Source organism: Epinephelus fuscoguttatus, linkage group LG15 (assembly GCF_011397635.1).
Source record: "Epinephelus fuscoguttatus linkage group LG15, E.fuscoguttatus.final_Chr_v1".
Taxonomy (NCBI): Eukaryota; Metazoa; Chordata; class Actinopteri; order Perciformes; family Serranidae; genus Epinephelus; species Epinephelus fuscoguttatus.
This window is the reverse complement of record NC_064766.1, coordinates 33,314,369-33,329,515: the sequence shown is the minus strand read 5'-3', so window position 1 is coordinate 33,329,515 and position 15,147 is coordinate 33,314,369. Positions and strand designations below refer to the sequence as shown.

Sequence of the window (15,147 nt, the reverse complement as noted above, 5' to 3'; positions counted from 1 at the left end):
TCCATACTGATATCACAGATAAAAGTAGACGCTCCACAATTACTCTTTGTCACTGGTCTACTGATCATGATGCAATAGGAGAAAGAGAGCATAACTTAACCCAAGGTACAAGGACCAGGATGCTTCAATGGGAGAGGACTGCTTGCCCGCAGCCAGGAAGGGGCTTTTTAGGAGAGAAGGAATCCGTGGTAGTAGCCAGGATTGCTCTGCCAGGTGCTGTGTATGAAGAGGGACCTGGACCTCTGGCCTACCTGATATTGCAGCTGACAGCGGGGTGCAGAAGGAAGAGTCCACTGGTGACCTCAAAAAAACAGGCAATACGGTGAACCATAACATGGTGTTTTGTTCTGCAAAAACTCAGGCCTCTTCCTTTATTTTCTTATTTTGTTCTTATTTTCTGTACTCCCATACTCAGGTGAGGTTGGGGCTTAATAAGGTCCCAGACCGTAAGCAGCAGGCATCGAAGAGACACAGCACTGACAAAAAAGCAAATATAGTGAAGCAAACCACCAAACAAAAGTGAATCTGGGGTTGTTTTTAACTTTGACTTTACAAACAGTAACCAGCAATCCCACATAGTATACCTTTAAGTACCTGTTTGCTGTGGCCACCACCATTAATTAATTAATGGTTTGATTCACTTAAAACTGAGATTTTATAGTTTTCAGGTCCCAGGCCATCTATCTATTAGTGAACTTACAACATGTGGAGTTCCACAGGGTAGTGCTAGTACTGGGCCCCCCCCTAGGTTCTATTACATAAATGATTTCTGCTTGCAATGAATGCATGTATTATTTTATGCTGATGGCTATTTCGGCTTCAGGTAATGAGGAGAACAAATTTAGGTTAATCCTGAGTGAGGAATTCAATATGATTAAAAACTGGCTAGTTGACAATGAGTTGTTTCTTCATGTGGTCAAAGCAGATTTTTGTAAAGCAAAGCAAACAGTATAGTCTTAGATGGTCAGATATTTCATGTCAATCCATCTTGTAATTCTATTTGATGTTTATTATACAGCAGCTTGTGTGGAGAGACTGTCTCATCCTAAACTGACTGGAGAACCAGGTATTGGTTAGAAAAGCTAATCTAATCCAAAAAGCAACTTTGAGACTGCTGGCCTATTCTCTTGTTGTGAGTTGTTTTGACCACTCTATCTGTTAGTGGTTTGGAGGTCTGGGAAAAACACTTAAAGGAAGATCTCTCAGAACAAGTTTGTCAGAGCCGGGCTGGCAGTTCCAACATCTCAGGTGTTTCCCTTTAAAGGATAGAGCCATACAACTACAAGTCAGTGTGGTGTCAATTTTTATAATAACTGAGCCACTAAGTATTTCAAGGACCACTTTCCTAGGATTGAAGGAACTCATGTCCATCAGACAAGACTAGTGTTGCTGACTTGTGTTTGCTGAGGTTCAATATCAGCATGGGTATTTTGTCCTTTAGATTCTGTGGTGCAATATTTGCACTTTAAAATGTTGAGTTGATGCACATAACTTTAAATTCAGTGCTTTTCCAGCTAACACATCAGTCCACAAGTCATCTCACATATAATATGAACGTATACATTCCTTCTGCGTAGCTCAGTTTTGCAACAGTCTGCAGAAAAGATGTTACACCTGCACTGACATTATAAATTGTTTTTTTGCTGTTTATGCACTAAGGCAGGTAATGACTAACTGCAATCTTTGGACACAGTTTACCAGCAGGTTACTGTGAGGATGACATGAGGATTACATTGTATGATTATTACTGCAAAACACACACAAAAAAAAGAAAATAAATAAAATGGTTAAACATGATTTTTGTGTGTGTGTGTGTGTGTGTCTACAGTGGCACCGGCCATGAACCTGAGGGTACGAGGCGTGACGGATCGCACTATTGACGTGGAGTGGGAGGGGTCAGTTGTGCTGACAGATTTCTTAGTGACCTACACACCAAGCAGCCCTGGAGGTAAGTACACAGCTATGCTGGCCTTTGAAAGCATGGAAGGCTGTAATGTCAGTTGCAGTAGATTTAAATTTTCTTGAAAGCATTCACAGCTTTGTTAAAGGAGCTGTATTTGACACTCGGAGTGTATCTTTGATTCCAAGTTTGAGTCGGATTGTCCTAACATGCCAGCGGCTAGCAGCTTAGGATGCTAACACTGCCAAGAGTGCTAACAACAGCAACAGTGTTGACAGAGCTAACAGTGTTAATTAGTGAAGTTTTGATTTTGTTCCTTCCTGATAATGATTCCATTACCTGAACTTGCCTATCGCCTGATACAGAGTACCTACCCCACACCATTGAGTTGAAATAGAATTTAACAGCTGTGTACTGCTGACCCTGTATGGATGTGGAATCATTGCTATCAGTGTATTGCATGGCTTAGGTTGAACTGTTAAACTGTAAAACATGAATAAAATACATCTGCAATGCTTCTTCATATACTTGTAAGATTTGTAAGAAATTAGCAACACTAGTGCCATTACCTTGAAACTAAAGCCTTGTTTACTGTACATGTTGCCTTTTTGCTGGTGGGTCTTTCCAGTGTCAAATATTGCTGACGTTTTGCGAACAGCTAACATTACACTGTTAACCAGAAATCAATTTTTCTTCGCCCCTCTAAAACTGTAGTTGCCCGAGGCTGCGCAGCGCAACTTGCTGTGTTGGCTACTGTCTAAGAGCAACAAATAACTGATTTCCAGAAAAAAAATGCAGTTTTATCTGAGTGAAAAACTACTTTAAACTTTATTAGTAAAGTAAGCGATAGAGTAAAGGGTATAGGGTAAAGTAAGCAATATCAGATCTGTGCATCCCTTCGCAACCCTAGTATTAATGTGGGAACTGGAGGGTGGATGTTATGCTTCCGCAAAAATGCCTTTCCCACCACCATGGTTCAGGGCACCGTTATCAGTGATAACCACCATTTGAGCACAGTGCAGAGTGGCGGCAACTAGCTAAATAGTGGGATACACACACACATGGTATCACAAGCACCAATATACATGTGTGGCTGGACTGACTACCACAGCAAAGATCAGAGAAGCTCAGATTATAACATTTACAGAGGGAGCGTGACTTCACTCTCTGTTCAGGATGCAATTACTCCACTATATCTTTACATAGCAAATAGTTGTTTGCTGCTATATGAATGCTCTGAATGTCATATGCTGCACCTTAAAAAAAAACGTGTACCAGTTTATCGCTTTGCCTGTCTTTCTGTCAGGTGTTCAACGGGAGATAAGGATTCCAGGCACTACTACCACCTGCATTATCTCAGACCTGGAGGCAGGCATGGAGTACAACATCAACGTGTTCGCTGTCATTAACAACAGTATCAGCGTCCCCGCCAGCATCACCGTTTCGACCTGTAAGTGCAGCCCTGTGGGTTGTTTTGACAAAATGTTCTCATGGGAGCCCTAAAGGATATTCCACTGAGGCCATGTTTAGTTCATGACCAACAGAATTTAAATGCAATACCTCAATTCGATGTCTCATTCGGTGCTGTACATGCACATGGACACAGACATTCATGCGCATGCACATGCACCCTGTCTCTCACCTTTTTTTTTTTGTCCTAAATCCTTCCCAAGATGTTTCTCAGTGTCAATAGAGTGAGAATATCACCTGCTCCTCTATGCCAACTGGTTGTTTTTTCTACCTGTAACACCTGCTCAGTGTCACTCACACTCGAGCACATACCTTCTGAATGTGTACCTCCTGGTCTGTGTTAATGCCAGGTCGTCAGATCTGACGAGTTGCCTCCTTGCTCATCAGAAGTGTGCAAACTCACCAAACCTCTTAAAAAGTAAAAGCCTGTTTTTACTGGCAAACAGAATATTGTATCCACTCTACATCAGCAGGCTACATAGTGTTCTGCCATTAGTTTAGTCTTGACTGGTAAAATTATCCTCCATTTCACAGATAAGTGACTTTAATTTCAGTGATAGCAGAGTTTGGAGTTCTAAAGTCAATTTAGGGCAATTAAACTTGATGCAAACCATTTTTCATATATGATATGATTTGTTGGGTTGTCTTTGCTAAACTTAATTATGAAATGTAGTATTTGATTATCTGGAAAGATTTATGAGGGCACGGCTGCCTGTGAAAAACGTAATTTTAGTATTTTCCTAAATCAAAGTATGAGTCATTTGTTTTAAACCAAGGAACTAATGCTGCAGGGTTTTTTCATGTAACTACCATCAGTACAATCTCAGGGCTGTAATCACATCTTTAACACTGGAGGGGACAATGTTCAATCTATATCTTCTGTGATCCAACCCTTGAGGGGAGTCTGGAGGGAGAAATTTTCAGAAACCTAACAGCTAAACTGACCATTTTAGAGCATTTTAAAACAGAATCTCAATCAGACTGAGCGCCATTTTAGGGAGCTGACTGTAGGAATGTCTACCAGAGCTGTTGCCTGTGAACTAAAGGTTCATTTCACTATCATAAGCTGACCCTAATGTTGTTTCCCTGAACTTGGCAGTACATCCAGCTGGCCACACAACCACACAAGTTGGTTACAATGACAAACTGCTGATAAACATGCAGATGAGCTTCCCTGAGATGGTCTCGGATGGTTTGTGCAGAATTCTTCTGATGTACAAACCAGTTATTGCATCAGCTGTTCTGATGGCTGGTCTTTCACAATCTTAAAGATGAAGATGCTGGATGTGGAGCTCCTGCACTGGTGTGACTACATGTGGTCTGTGACTGTAAGGCCGATTGTATGTACTGCCAATTTAATGGAAACAACACTGGAAACATATTACAGTAGTGAAATGAGCATTCAGTGTATGTGTAGACATTCCTGCAGTTAGCATGCCAGTGACACACCCCCTAAAAACTGGCGACATCTGTGGCATCATGACCTTTTATTGGGACCAGTCCAAGGCACACCTGTGTAGTAATGATGCTGTCTCATCAGCATCTTGGTATGCCACACCTGTCAGGTGGATTGATTATCTTAATTTATCACATTTGCAACCAAACTTTGAGAGAAATGTGCTTGGTTGACTTTAGTTTCATCATATAGTTTTCATCAATATAATGAGGGAAGTATATATTATAATTGCTGCCTAGTACTATCAAAAGCATGTTTCTAAGCATTTGAAACAAAAAGCACTTTTTGATCAAAAAACAAAAAGGCACCAAACAATTATCAATCCAGACATTTAGTGCAACATCAGGGTGATCGAAACAAGGAAAATGACTGAAGAAAGAAGGAACAAAATAGAAAAATAAATGTGAAAGAAAAAGGTTCAGCAGTAGACACCTTCAGCATGAGATGAAGTTGTGATTTATGGGCTTTGCGGGTCACTGAAGAACAATAATACGTCTTTGGCCACCTCTCCAGATCTCTCCAATCCCGACGGTTTAGTCTTCAAATCCATCACAGAGACGTCAGTGGAGGTCCAGTGGTTACCCTTCTACTATTCCTTCGATGGATGGGAGATCAGCTTCATCCCCAAGGTAGAGTAGAGCTGTGTGAACGCTCAGTGTATGTGTTTGCTGTCAGTCCCATTGTAAGAGCACTATCACATGCTGAGACCCGAGTGCACTGTCCTTGTGTGTGAGATGAACACAAGGGGGAAAAAAAAGACACTTTTTATGCTTTTAGTTAATAATCAGCAAATGACACACACACACACACACACACACACACACACACACACACACACACACACACACACACAGAGCAGTATGCTTGTTGACCATATAAAATGTTCTTCATTGAAAAGACTTATTTCTAAATCTCACTAATGCCGATCTCTAAATGATTTCCAATTTCTGTGTGGAAACGGGAAGAAAAATAACCGGATGGATTTAGGTTTTCTTGGGGGTTTTGCTCAACTTGAAGCCCATACCAAATTAGACAAGCGGATTGTCTTAAGCTTATTGGCTATTAGGTGGATGAGCCATTAAACCCTTTTTCCACAATAACCCTTTGTAAAACCATAGCAGGGCCAGGTTCAAAGCCAGAAAGCAAAAACCTTTCTCTGACTAATTCCGCTGTAAACTCAGGTACTCTCTGCACTCTAATCTCATGCCCTCTCACAGTAATTGGTTTTCTCCTTCAAGGTGTTCTCGGGGGAAGATATCCTTTGGTCCGGCCTCAAATCTGATGTTAAGATGCTTTTTTTTTGTGTTTATTTCAAACCCTTTTAAGGATAGTACATTTCTGAATGGAAGAACCAGCGGGCCTCCTAATTTCATTTTATTGCTTTTAGCCGCCCTCTCTCTTTTACCCAGTCTGCCACGTCTCTCTCCTTCTAACACTTCCCACCCTTCCACCCTTTCCTCCATCCAAAACCTCTCTCGCTCCAAATCTCCAACCCTTTGCTCTCTACCCCCGAAGGTACCCTCCATCCCTTTCTTTCACATCCACCTCTCTCTTTCTCTCCATCTTTTTCTGCAAATGTTCCTCCCTCTATCTTTCCTCGCTTTCCGTCCCTCGCTCCAGCCACGGGGGAAATCATATTATGAGTTGGCAGTCCCGCCCCCCTGTGGATTTAATCCAGCAATGGGGATTGTGAATTTTGACAATCTCATAATGGAAGTAGGCATGAAAGCTTTGGCCTATGTGAACAAACACAGAACTCACTACTCTGTAAAAAGGAAACAGGGAGAGAGGGAGAGAGAGAAGCAAGGCGAGATCCGTGACCTGCCGTTAACACTGTTAGAAACAGCTACAATATCTAACACTCCAATAAAACACCACACTGCCACAGCATACCTACCACACCATCTAATATGTTATATTTAGGGCATTCTGTAATAAATCGATAAAGCCGTAAAGCAGTCAGTCAATACTGCTGCTGGCAGAACTGTACTAGTATTATAGTAGTTCAACCATCTTATATGGCCATAAGAAATATTCTCAGTATTGATTTATATAATATATGTGACTTTTTTAAGGACAACAGAACTGTTTCAGTTTCCGAGAAGCTCCCTCCTATGTGTTTTTTTGATTGTCAGACAAGCTGCTGTAGCTTTTGAAATAATATTCACACTCACAGTAACAAACACATGACCGTGCATAATGGTTTGGGTTTCCCTAAAATATTTCAGCATTATAATTCATGTTAAATAAGTAAGGTAATGGTTAAAGCTCAAAGGTAAGGACACATTATTACCCCCTTTAGACAGTCATGGGCTGGCTTGCTTTGGTTTGGCTTTGCTCGGTTTCCTGAGAAAGTCCATCTCGGACACAGTTTGGTGTGGCACGGTGTATCTAAATTGACAATGGAAACGCAAATCGGCGCGGCATGGCCAAGAGTGACAATGGAAAAAGAAAATATGAGGCTGTTAAGTTCTGCAGTATTCCTCCTATGTAAAATACTTGTTTATATTATGTCTACATGAACTTGAAGTGTTCTTCAGATTGCACCCTGGTGACTCACTCCTTCACTCCCAGGAAGGACAGGCAGGGCTAGGTAATAACTAAAAATCTATCTTTGTTTCCCATTTAAGCCTCTGAAGCTGCTACTTGTTGGAAAAAAATCAAGTGAGAGGAACACCCCATTTATTTCATGCAGCTTATAATACGTACACATTACAGTATAAAGGGAAAATGTTTTTAAAAAGTATCACTGATTTATTTATGCAGCCATATTACAAAAACATATTTTCTCACTTACCTTCGGTAGTACTCACCATGTTTTCTTTGCCCTGGTTTTAAAATGTCCTCCAATGACATCTCCGCTCTCACTCAGTACAAAAGAAGGGAATTCAATTGAAAAGTGACCTTAAAAAATATTCAACATTTTTTTTTTCCAGACACAGTGTCCCTGGTATTCTTGATGATCCACAGACCTTACTGTCAACAGTTTTCATTGGAAACGATTTCGCCTGAAAACTTGTATTATATTATAAACTATTGTCTATTTTAATGTATCATGAAGGATGTCAAGACAGGGAATTGCATGAGGAAAAATGTAATTTCACAAAATTTTCACATACATTATATAGATACAGGGTTCCTACACAAGTATGGAAAGTATGGAAAAGTATGGAAATAAATTTGATCAATTTCCAGGTATTAAAAAGTATGGAAAATGAAGAATAAAGTATGGAAAAATATTTATGTTTCCAGACTATTACCACTGTTCTAAAATACTGTTTTCTAAAATAGAAAATTAGGTATTTCCAAAAATAATTGCTGGGCCAGGCACAGTTTGTGCTGCCCCTTTTACTTGATTGACAAGTGGTATGTCCAGTCCGCTACATGCTGCACTATGTAGAGGAGAGGAGAGGGCTCTGTCTTACGTCTTCATAAACTAAAGTCATATTATTTTGCGCGACGGACGCTTCATATAATAACATAACAATATACTATTTATGGTGTTATGTCATCGTGCCATTTCTGTCTCTACATGGTCACGCGTTAACAATTCTCCTCTGCTCTCTGTATCGCACACGGCGGAGTTCCGCCACACACAGGTGAGCACGCTAGAGCAGCTCGGGCCGCATTTTCCTGACCAAACCTGACCCCGAGCCTGGTGCAGTTTGTCAGCTGACAAAGTTATTGTTATGGACACTGTGTAAATAACCATGAACAGACTGCTGTTACGCAAACCCCCCAGGTTTCAGGCTCAGGAAAATTTTTCACTTTAAGCCCTGACACTGTCATTTTTGTGTAGGAATTAAGCTACAATACATGATGTATGTTGTTTTAATTAATAAATACAGTGTGAATAAAGATTACATAACATTAAAAATAACTGCAGTCTTTGTTATTTGATAGCCGCTTAAATTAAACAATTTTTATAGGGCAAGTAAAAACTGACTTCGGGCAAGTAGATCTCTGACCAACTTGCCCGACTGGGCAAGTAAAAAAAAACCTTAGTGTTGAACCCTGCATCGCCAACATGGGGGATAAGGCGATTCTGAGCCACATGAAAGGAAAAACACCAACGTCTTGTTACTGCATCGCTTGCACCCATAGTCCCAACCTTTTTGCCTCAGCCCAGACATTGAACTTACATGAGTTTTTATTTGCATGCCATTATGGTACTTGGCTACAATCGCCTATTAAGAATAATTAAATATGATGTGAAATATGATACGCTGATATATTTACTCAGATGTTGCATATTGTCTGGGGGGTGCAGAGAAGTCTGGAAATTCGGGTATGGAAAATTATGGAATTTTGAAATTCCAAATGTGTACGAACCCTGTAGATAGATGGATAGACAGATTTCCAGCTGACCTCTAATTTGTGGTGTGTTTCAGACAATGACTGACTTGCAAAGCCTTTGTGTTTAACACAACTTCCTAAATAATGTCATTTTTGCCTCATGCAACCTTGTGCCAGGGACACTAGAGTGAGCATAAACCTAGCTTAGTCAAGAGGAGCGCTGTTGAGGCATTGTATTCTCGCGCCAGGCTACTGCAATGCACTGTTTACATACCTCAGTAAATCTTCAGTAGCTCAACTTCAGCTAGTGCAGAATGCTGCAGCTTGTATTTTAACCGGGACAAATCGTAAGTCACATATCAGCCCAACTTCAGAAGTGATTTTAAGATTCTTTTATTAACTTTCAAGGTCAGCATGGTTATATAGTTGAGCTTCTGACTACCTATGTTCCAAGTCATGACCTGAGATCCTCAAGCCTACCCTCACTGGTCATCCCTAGATCAAGGCTGGTAACTAGAGGTGACCAGGCTGTTGCCATCAAGGCCCCAAGGCTCTGGAATTTCTGCCTGAGGAGATTAGGCTGGCTAGCACATTACCCGTTTTTAAATCATTGTTTAAAACATATCTTTATCAGAATGCTTTCCCTTTTAATGCCTGTTATGTACTTTTGTGATTTATTTCCTTTGTATTATTTTGTTGTCCTATGTCTATGCATTTTGGGAAGCACTTTGTAACCTTGTTAAGATAAGTGCTAATAATAATAATTTATTTATTAATATATTTTGAAAATGACCTAGATGGCTGCAGCTGACGTGGACATTTCTGTTGAAGTACTGTTTTCAAATTCTGGAGGGAAAAAAAAAAAAATTGATACCACCTTTTGAAAATTGAAAATAAACTGAGAGGTTTCAGACTAAGTCGCATTACAATTTGGTCAGGCATCAGGCTAATTAAGAAATGTATCATTGCTTCAACACATTTCAAATCTATTTTAACTTCCAAATTTTTTATTAGAGGATAAACCCCTTGAGATGCGCCATTTTGTCTTCAAGGTTATCCTCAGGATAATCTAATATTATTATATTGCCTTTTATGAGTAGTAAGAGGATTATTAGATTCACTTCTTGGCACTTTTTTTGATAGCTATATAATGACATGCTGCCTTACCTGAAAAACTAAATTACCCTAATAAGTAACCAAGAACCATGAATGGGAAGTCAGACCGATAAAAAATTATTAGTATTAAATTAAAGTAATAAAAGTACCTCCACAAAAATCCCTTTTGTCATTTCTCATCCAAGCGACCTTGTCCACAGAGAGAATGATGACTAATTAGGAGCGAGCTGACACAGGAGATGGGAGTGGGATATACTGTTATGGTGACTCATTTTGTATCATTCAGCTTTTGACTGTATTATTATTGAGATTGAGGACCAATTGTTATTGGAACATTACCGCTGTGTGTTAGTGCCCACCCTGCCAATTTAGCTGAGGTGATTAAATGGATTACATCTCTAATTACAGTTTTGATTCAGGAAAGTAGCAAGCTGTTATATGTTCTGTTTTAATATGAGCCTTCGTAGCACAGGCTTTTGGGGATCTTGGAGCAGCAGTAGGTGTAACATCTGTCTGTCGGCAGGAAGTGCATGTGCAACACTGGCTCTCTGAGAACAGCTGGGAATAGCAGGGGCTCCATATGGATGAGTGACAGGCCTTTGGAAATGTACAGAGTGCTGCCTCTGCAGAATATGGCCTAAGAAATATCGCTGTTACATATGCTGCACCGTTTGGGAATTTAATGTGCTAAACCATCCAAAAACGTACAAATCAGTCACAAGAAATATACAGTTCAGAAAATCTACTGCATAGAATTTAACTGAGTCACTGTTTATGTCTTACTGGTGGGGATAGGCTTTTATCTGCCAGATCCATTATTTCCACTGAGAGATGAAGTTTAAGCCTCATAGTAACTGGCATTTACTCAAAAAATGCAGTATACATACGACAGTTTTTGCTTTCAGTCCCATCACTTGTATTGCTGTTTTTTTTTCCAGGACAATGACGGGGGGATGACTGCACAGCTGCCCAGCACCATCACTTCCTTTGTGCAGACTGGTTTGAGACCAGGGGAGGAGTATACTGTTAACCTTGTGGCTCTCCGAGACCAGGGTCGAAGCCAGCCGGTCACTGCCACTGTCACAACACGTACGTATTAATCACAATAGTATACTTATATTCGTACAAAACAAGCTTGTGTGCACAGACAGAACTTAAATGTCCCATACATTGCTTTTGTGATTTTGCTAAAATATAACACTGTCCGTACAACACTATTTTCTCAATTAGCTTTTTACTCTGAGCGATGGGGTTCCACTTTCATTAATTCACATGACAAATTTCTGTGTGTATCTTTGTCTGTTCTCTCCTCACTTGTTTGAAGTGGGAACTGTTCAGGTGAAGAAGGCTGAAGTTGTGTACTTCAGTGCACTGATCAGGATTTGACAATATTTGAATTAAAATGTGATAAAGGTTGTTTCTTTGCGTTCCACACACAGTCTTAATAAGACACATAAACTCAGATTTAAAGGATTTAAAAATGTATTTGTCAGAAACTACTGACTAAAGTAATTTAGTCAAATATATTCAATGCAATGCAGAAATACTTGTACTAAATTCTTTTTATCAATCAGTTTTTCAGGGGCTTTAAGAAAAGTTGCAAATTTGTGGCTGAAGAGCAAGCATGCACATTTAACTAAAACTGGCTATTAAACCAAAACTTGTTGGCATGGCTGAAACTGTTGTGGCTCAACAAGAAGGTTGTGACCAGAGAGCTCAATATTCCAGGATGCAAGGTGATGTCATTCTATGGGGTTCTTCAAAGATAATCAGGGAATGCATATGCGCCTAGGTGTATTTTATGCAGAACACTTTTTGAACTTTGGGAATCAGGGCACTGGAATCCCAAATGTAAAGTGAGAAACACAAATTCACCAACAAAACACGCCAACAAACACCAGGTATTTTCCAGTTATGTTATGCCACACTTCCACCCCTATTTCCAACACCAGCACCAGAGTATCAGAGATGAGCAGCAACAGACAACAGAATAACATTTGGGTGTATACCTACACAGAAAGCAGAGTTACCGCATGACGCTTCGCTAAAAGACAAAATACTTGATTACAATAGGTATTCAGAATTATATGTTTACCGTAGTTCACAGCTAGTTATGCCTTTTTACAGGTAATTCATTGATTTTAATACACATTTGCCACATCCAGTCAAATGCCAAACAAACATTTTTGAGGTTAAACAAATAGTTGTCTATGTGTTCCACTGTAGACAGTGTTAAACTGTCTTCAACATTTTAAGTACGTCATCTAACTTTTTCAAAAAAAAAAAAAAGTCTAGCTTTACGTTACAACAAACATTTGGGCAAAGTCATCCTCAACCCTAAGTAGCTGATGCCTGTTCACCTCACCCCACTCTCATCCAACCCCACCCCAACTTGTGGTTATTGTTAAATTGGTCTTAAATTTAATTCTTTGGCATTAAAAAAGTCTCAAGTTTTAAATCTAATTTCCCTAAGCTGTAGCTGTGAGGGTTCCTTGTTTTGTTCAAACAACAGTCCAAAACCCAAAGATATTCACTTTACCATGAATTAAACAGAAGCTAGACAAAACAAATGTTTGTCATTTGCTTGATAAAAAGGTTTTGTTATAATTGTCAGAAATTAATTTCCTGCCTACCAGTCAGTAAGCCAACTTATCATTTCAGTACCAAATGTAGCACAGCATTGGCTGCACCTTCACAAACACACACACACATATACACATACACACTGCTAAATACCCTGGCACAGGCAGTGAGTGTCACCTTGACATATTTGTTGGTCTGCCACCATTTATGTCCCTGATGTAAACCACACTGAGGTATTGCCCCCACTCCTCACCCAGCTGACACTATTACCTGACAGCTGTAATAGATCCAATTCAAACCTCGTCTATAACAATTCAAACTCTGATGTCTGCAGTCAAAACACCATCAATTTCCTGTCAAGTCTTTGTTCATTCCGTGGGTTGTAATTAAGTATCGATTAATAATTCATAGCACTGTGCCATTAATTTTTCACGGCAGCCCACTGCAGGACACCTTATTGGATAAAGCAAGAGGAAAAGACAAATTTGAAGTTACTCAATTATTAATAGCAAAGATTTATCCCTCCTCGGAGACGGAGTGAGTGTCATGAGGAGTCTGAGGAAAACCAGAAGGAGAGGACAGCTTATGTGGGGACAGGTTCTCAGCAACTGTCTTCCTCAGGATGTTTTCTGGGACGAGACCCAAGGGGCCAATTTCTAATACATCAAGGATTGGAGTGGACCTGCAATATGTCAAGTCTGAGTCTGAGACTTAGTTAGATCTCAAATGCTTTAAAAAGACTTGCATACGGTCCTTTGTCGCTCAGTGTGTGAAATATGTCATTTACATAAGAACCCCCTGGGGCCATCAATAGAGAGTAATTATCACTATCACAGCATTGTATAGTGCTTTCAGTTTAAACCGTGTAAACTGAACATTGTGTCACCTGCTTTTATGGTTGGTTCCTCAACATTTAATGATATGTATCACCTTTTTCAAGCTTATTTGGATAATTCAAAAATCTTATAAAAACTTTATTTAAGTTGGAGCGTTGAGCCTCTGCAGTAGAAATCATTAAGAAAAGTGTTGGTTTAGGGACGAAAACCTCCTGCAATTTCCCAGACATCTGTTAAAGCAACAGATGCCACACCATAATTTTTGTGGAAAGATGTAATTGATAGATTAATGAACCCAAGTGATAATTATTACATTATCTAACACTCCATTACCTTAACTAAAATTCACAATGAGACTAAAATTGAGAATGTGCAGAGTGAATGCTTAATGAATCCTTCTTGTATTATCCACCCTTTTCTGACACTTATCCGGGGCCAAGTTATGGTGGAAGCAGGCTAAGAAAGGTAGTCCAGACATCCGTCTCCACAGCAACATTTTTCAGTTCCTCCTGAGGGATCGAGAGGCGTTTCCAAGCCTGATGAGATATATAATTTCTCCAGCATGTTGTGGGCCTACCCTGGAATCTCCTACTAATTAGACATGCACAGAAAAACTCCAAAGGAATGCACCCAGCTTCTTGTTCAGATGCCCAAAACCACGTCAGTATGGCACCTTTGGACATGACAGATCAGCGGCTCTATTCCAAGCTCCCTACAGACGTCTGAGCTTTTCAGGGTGATCCCAGCCACTTTGCAGAGGAACATCATTTTGGCTGCTTGTATCTGCACTACTGACTGTTTCAGTCACTACCTAGAGCTCATGATGACCATAGGCGAGGGCTGAAATGTTAACCAGCTGGTAAATTGAAAGCTTTGGCTGCTCTAACTCATGACCAAGAACCCAGGACAGTTAACTCCTTTACGTTGGGGAGCAACTTCCTCCCAGTGTGGATGTAGCAGTTCACTTGGAGGTGCTGACTTTCATCCTCTCAGCTTCAAATCCTACTGCAGAGCACCCCAGTGTGTGCTGAACGTCATTGTCTGATGGATCCGATAGAACAACATCATCTGCAAAGAACAGAGAAGCAATTTTGAGGTTTCCTCGTCTCAGCTGTGCCTTGACATCCTGTTTATTAAAATCACAAACAGAATTGGAGACAAGGGATAATCCTGACAGAAACCGAAAACCACTGACAATGTGTTTGACTTTCTACTGTGAATACGGACACAGATGTTTAAGGACCGAATGGCTCCTAGCAATGGCCCTGGTACCTTGTACTTTCCCCGTGTCCCCCACAAAAGTACATAAACACATGTAGACTGGATGAGCAAACTGAACGCTTAGTGGACAAGGTCCTCAGCGTGATGTTCCCATTTCACCCTTGCTACATGTATGGTTTTACCATATCTGTCTGGCATTCTCCCGTGCCATCTGAGAGCTCTGCTCCTGCTTTTCACTAGAGTGTCTGAGACATACAACCGCAGATCTA

General features: G+C 40.2%; 1 protein-coding gene across 7 annotated transcripts in view; it reads left to right on the top strand.

Annotated features, from left to right (window-relative positions):
* Positions 1-15,147, top strand: part of tnr (tenascin R (restrictin, janusin)) — a 269,429-nt gene that overhangs the window by 163,078 nt on the left and 91,204 nt on the right. For all 7 annotated transcript variants that reach the window (XM_049597850.1, XM_049597846.1, XM_049597849.1 and 4 more), the window contains exons 9-12: positions 1,829-1,948; positions 3,207-3,350; positions 5,340-5,455; positions 11,177-11,327. In XM_049597850.1, the coding sequence (XP_049453807.1) occupies positions 1,829-1,948; positions 3,207-3,350; positions 5,340-5,455; positions 11,177-11,327 (531 nt within the window). The remainder of the gene's footprint in view (positions 1-1,828; positions 1,949-3,206; positions 3,351-5,339; positions 5,456-11,176; positions 11,328-15,147) is intronic.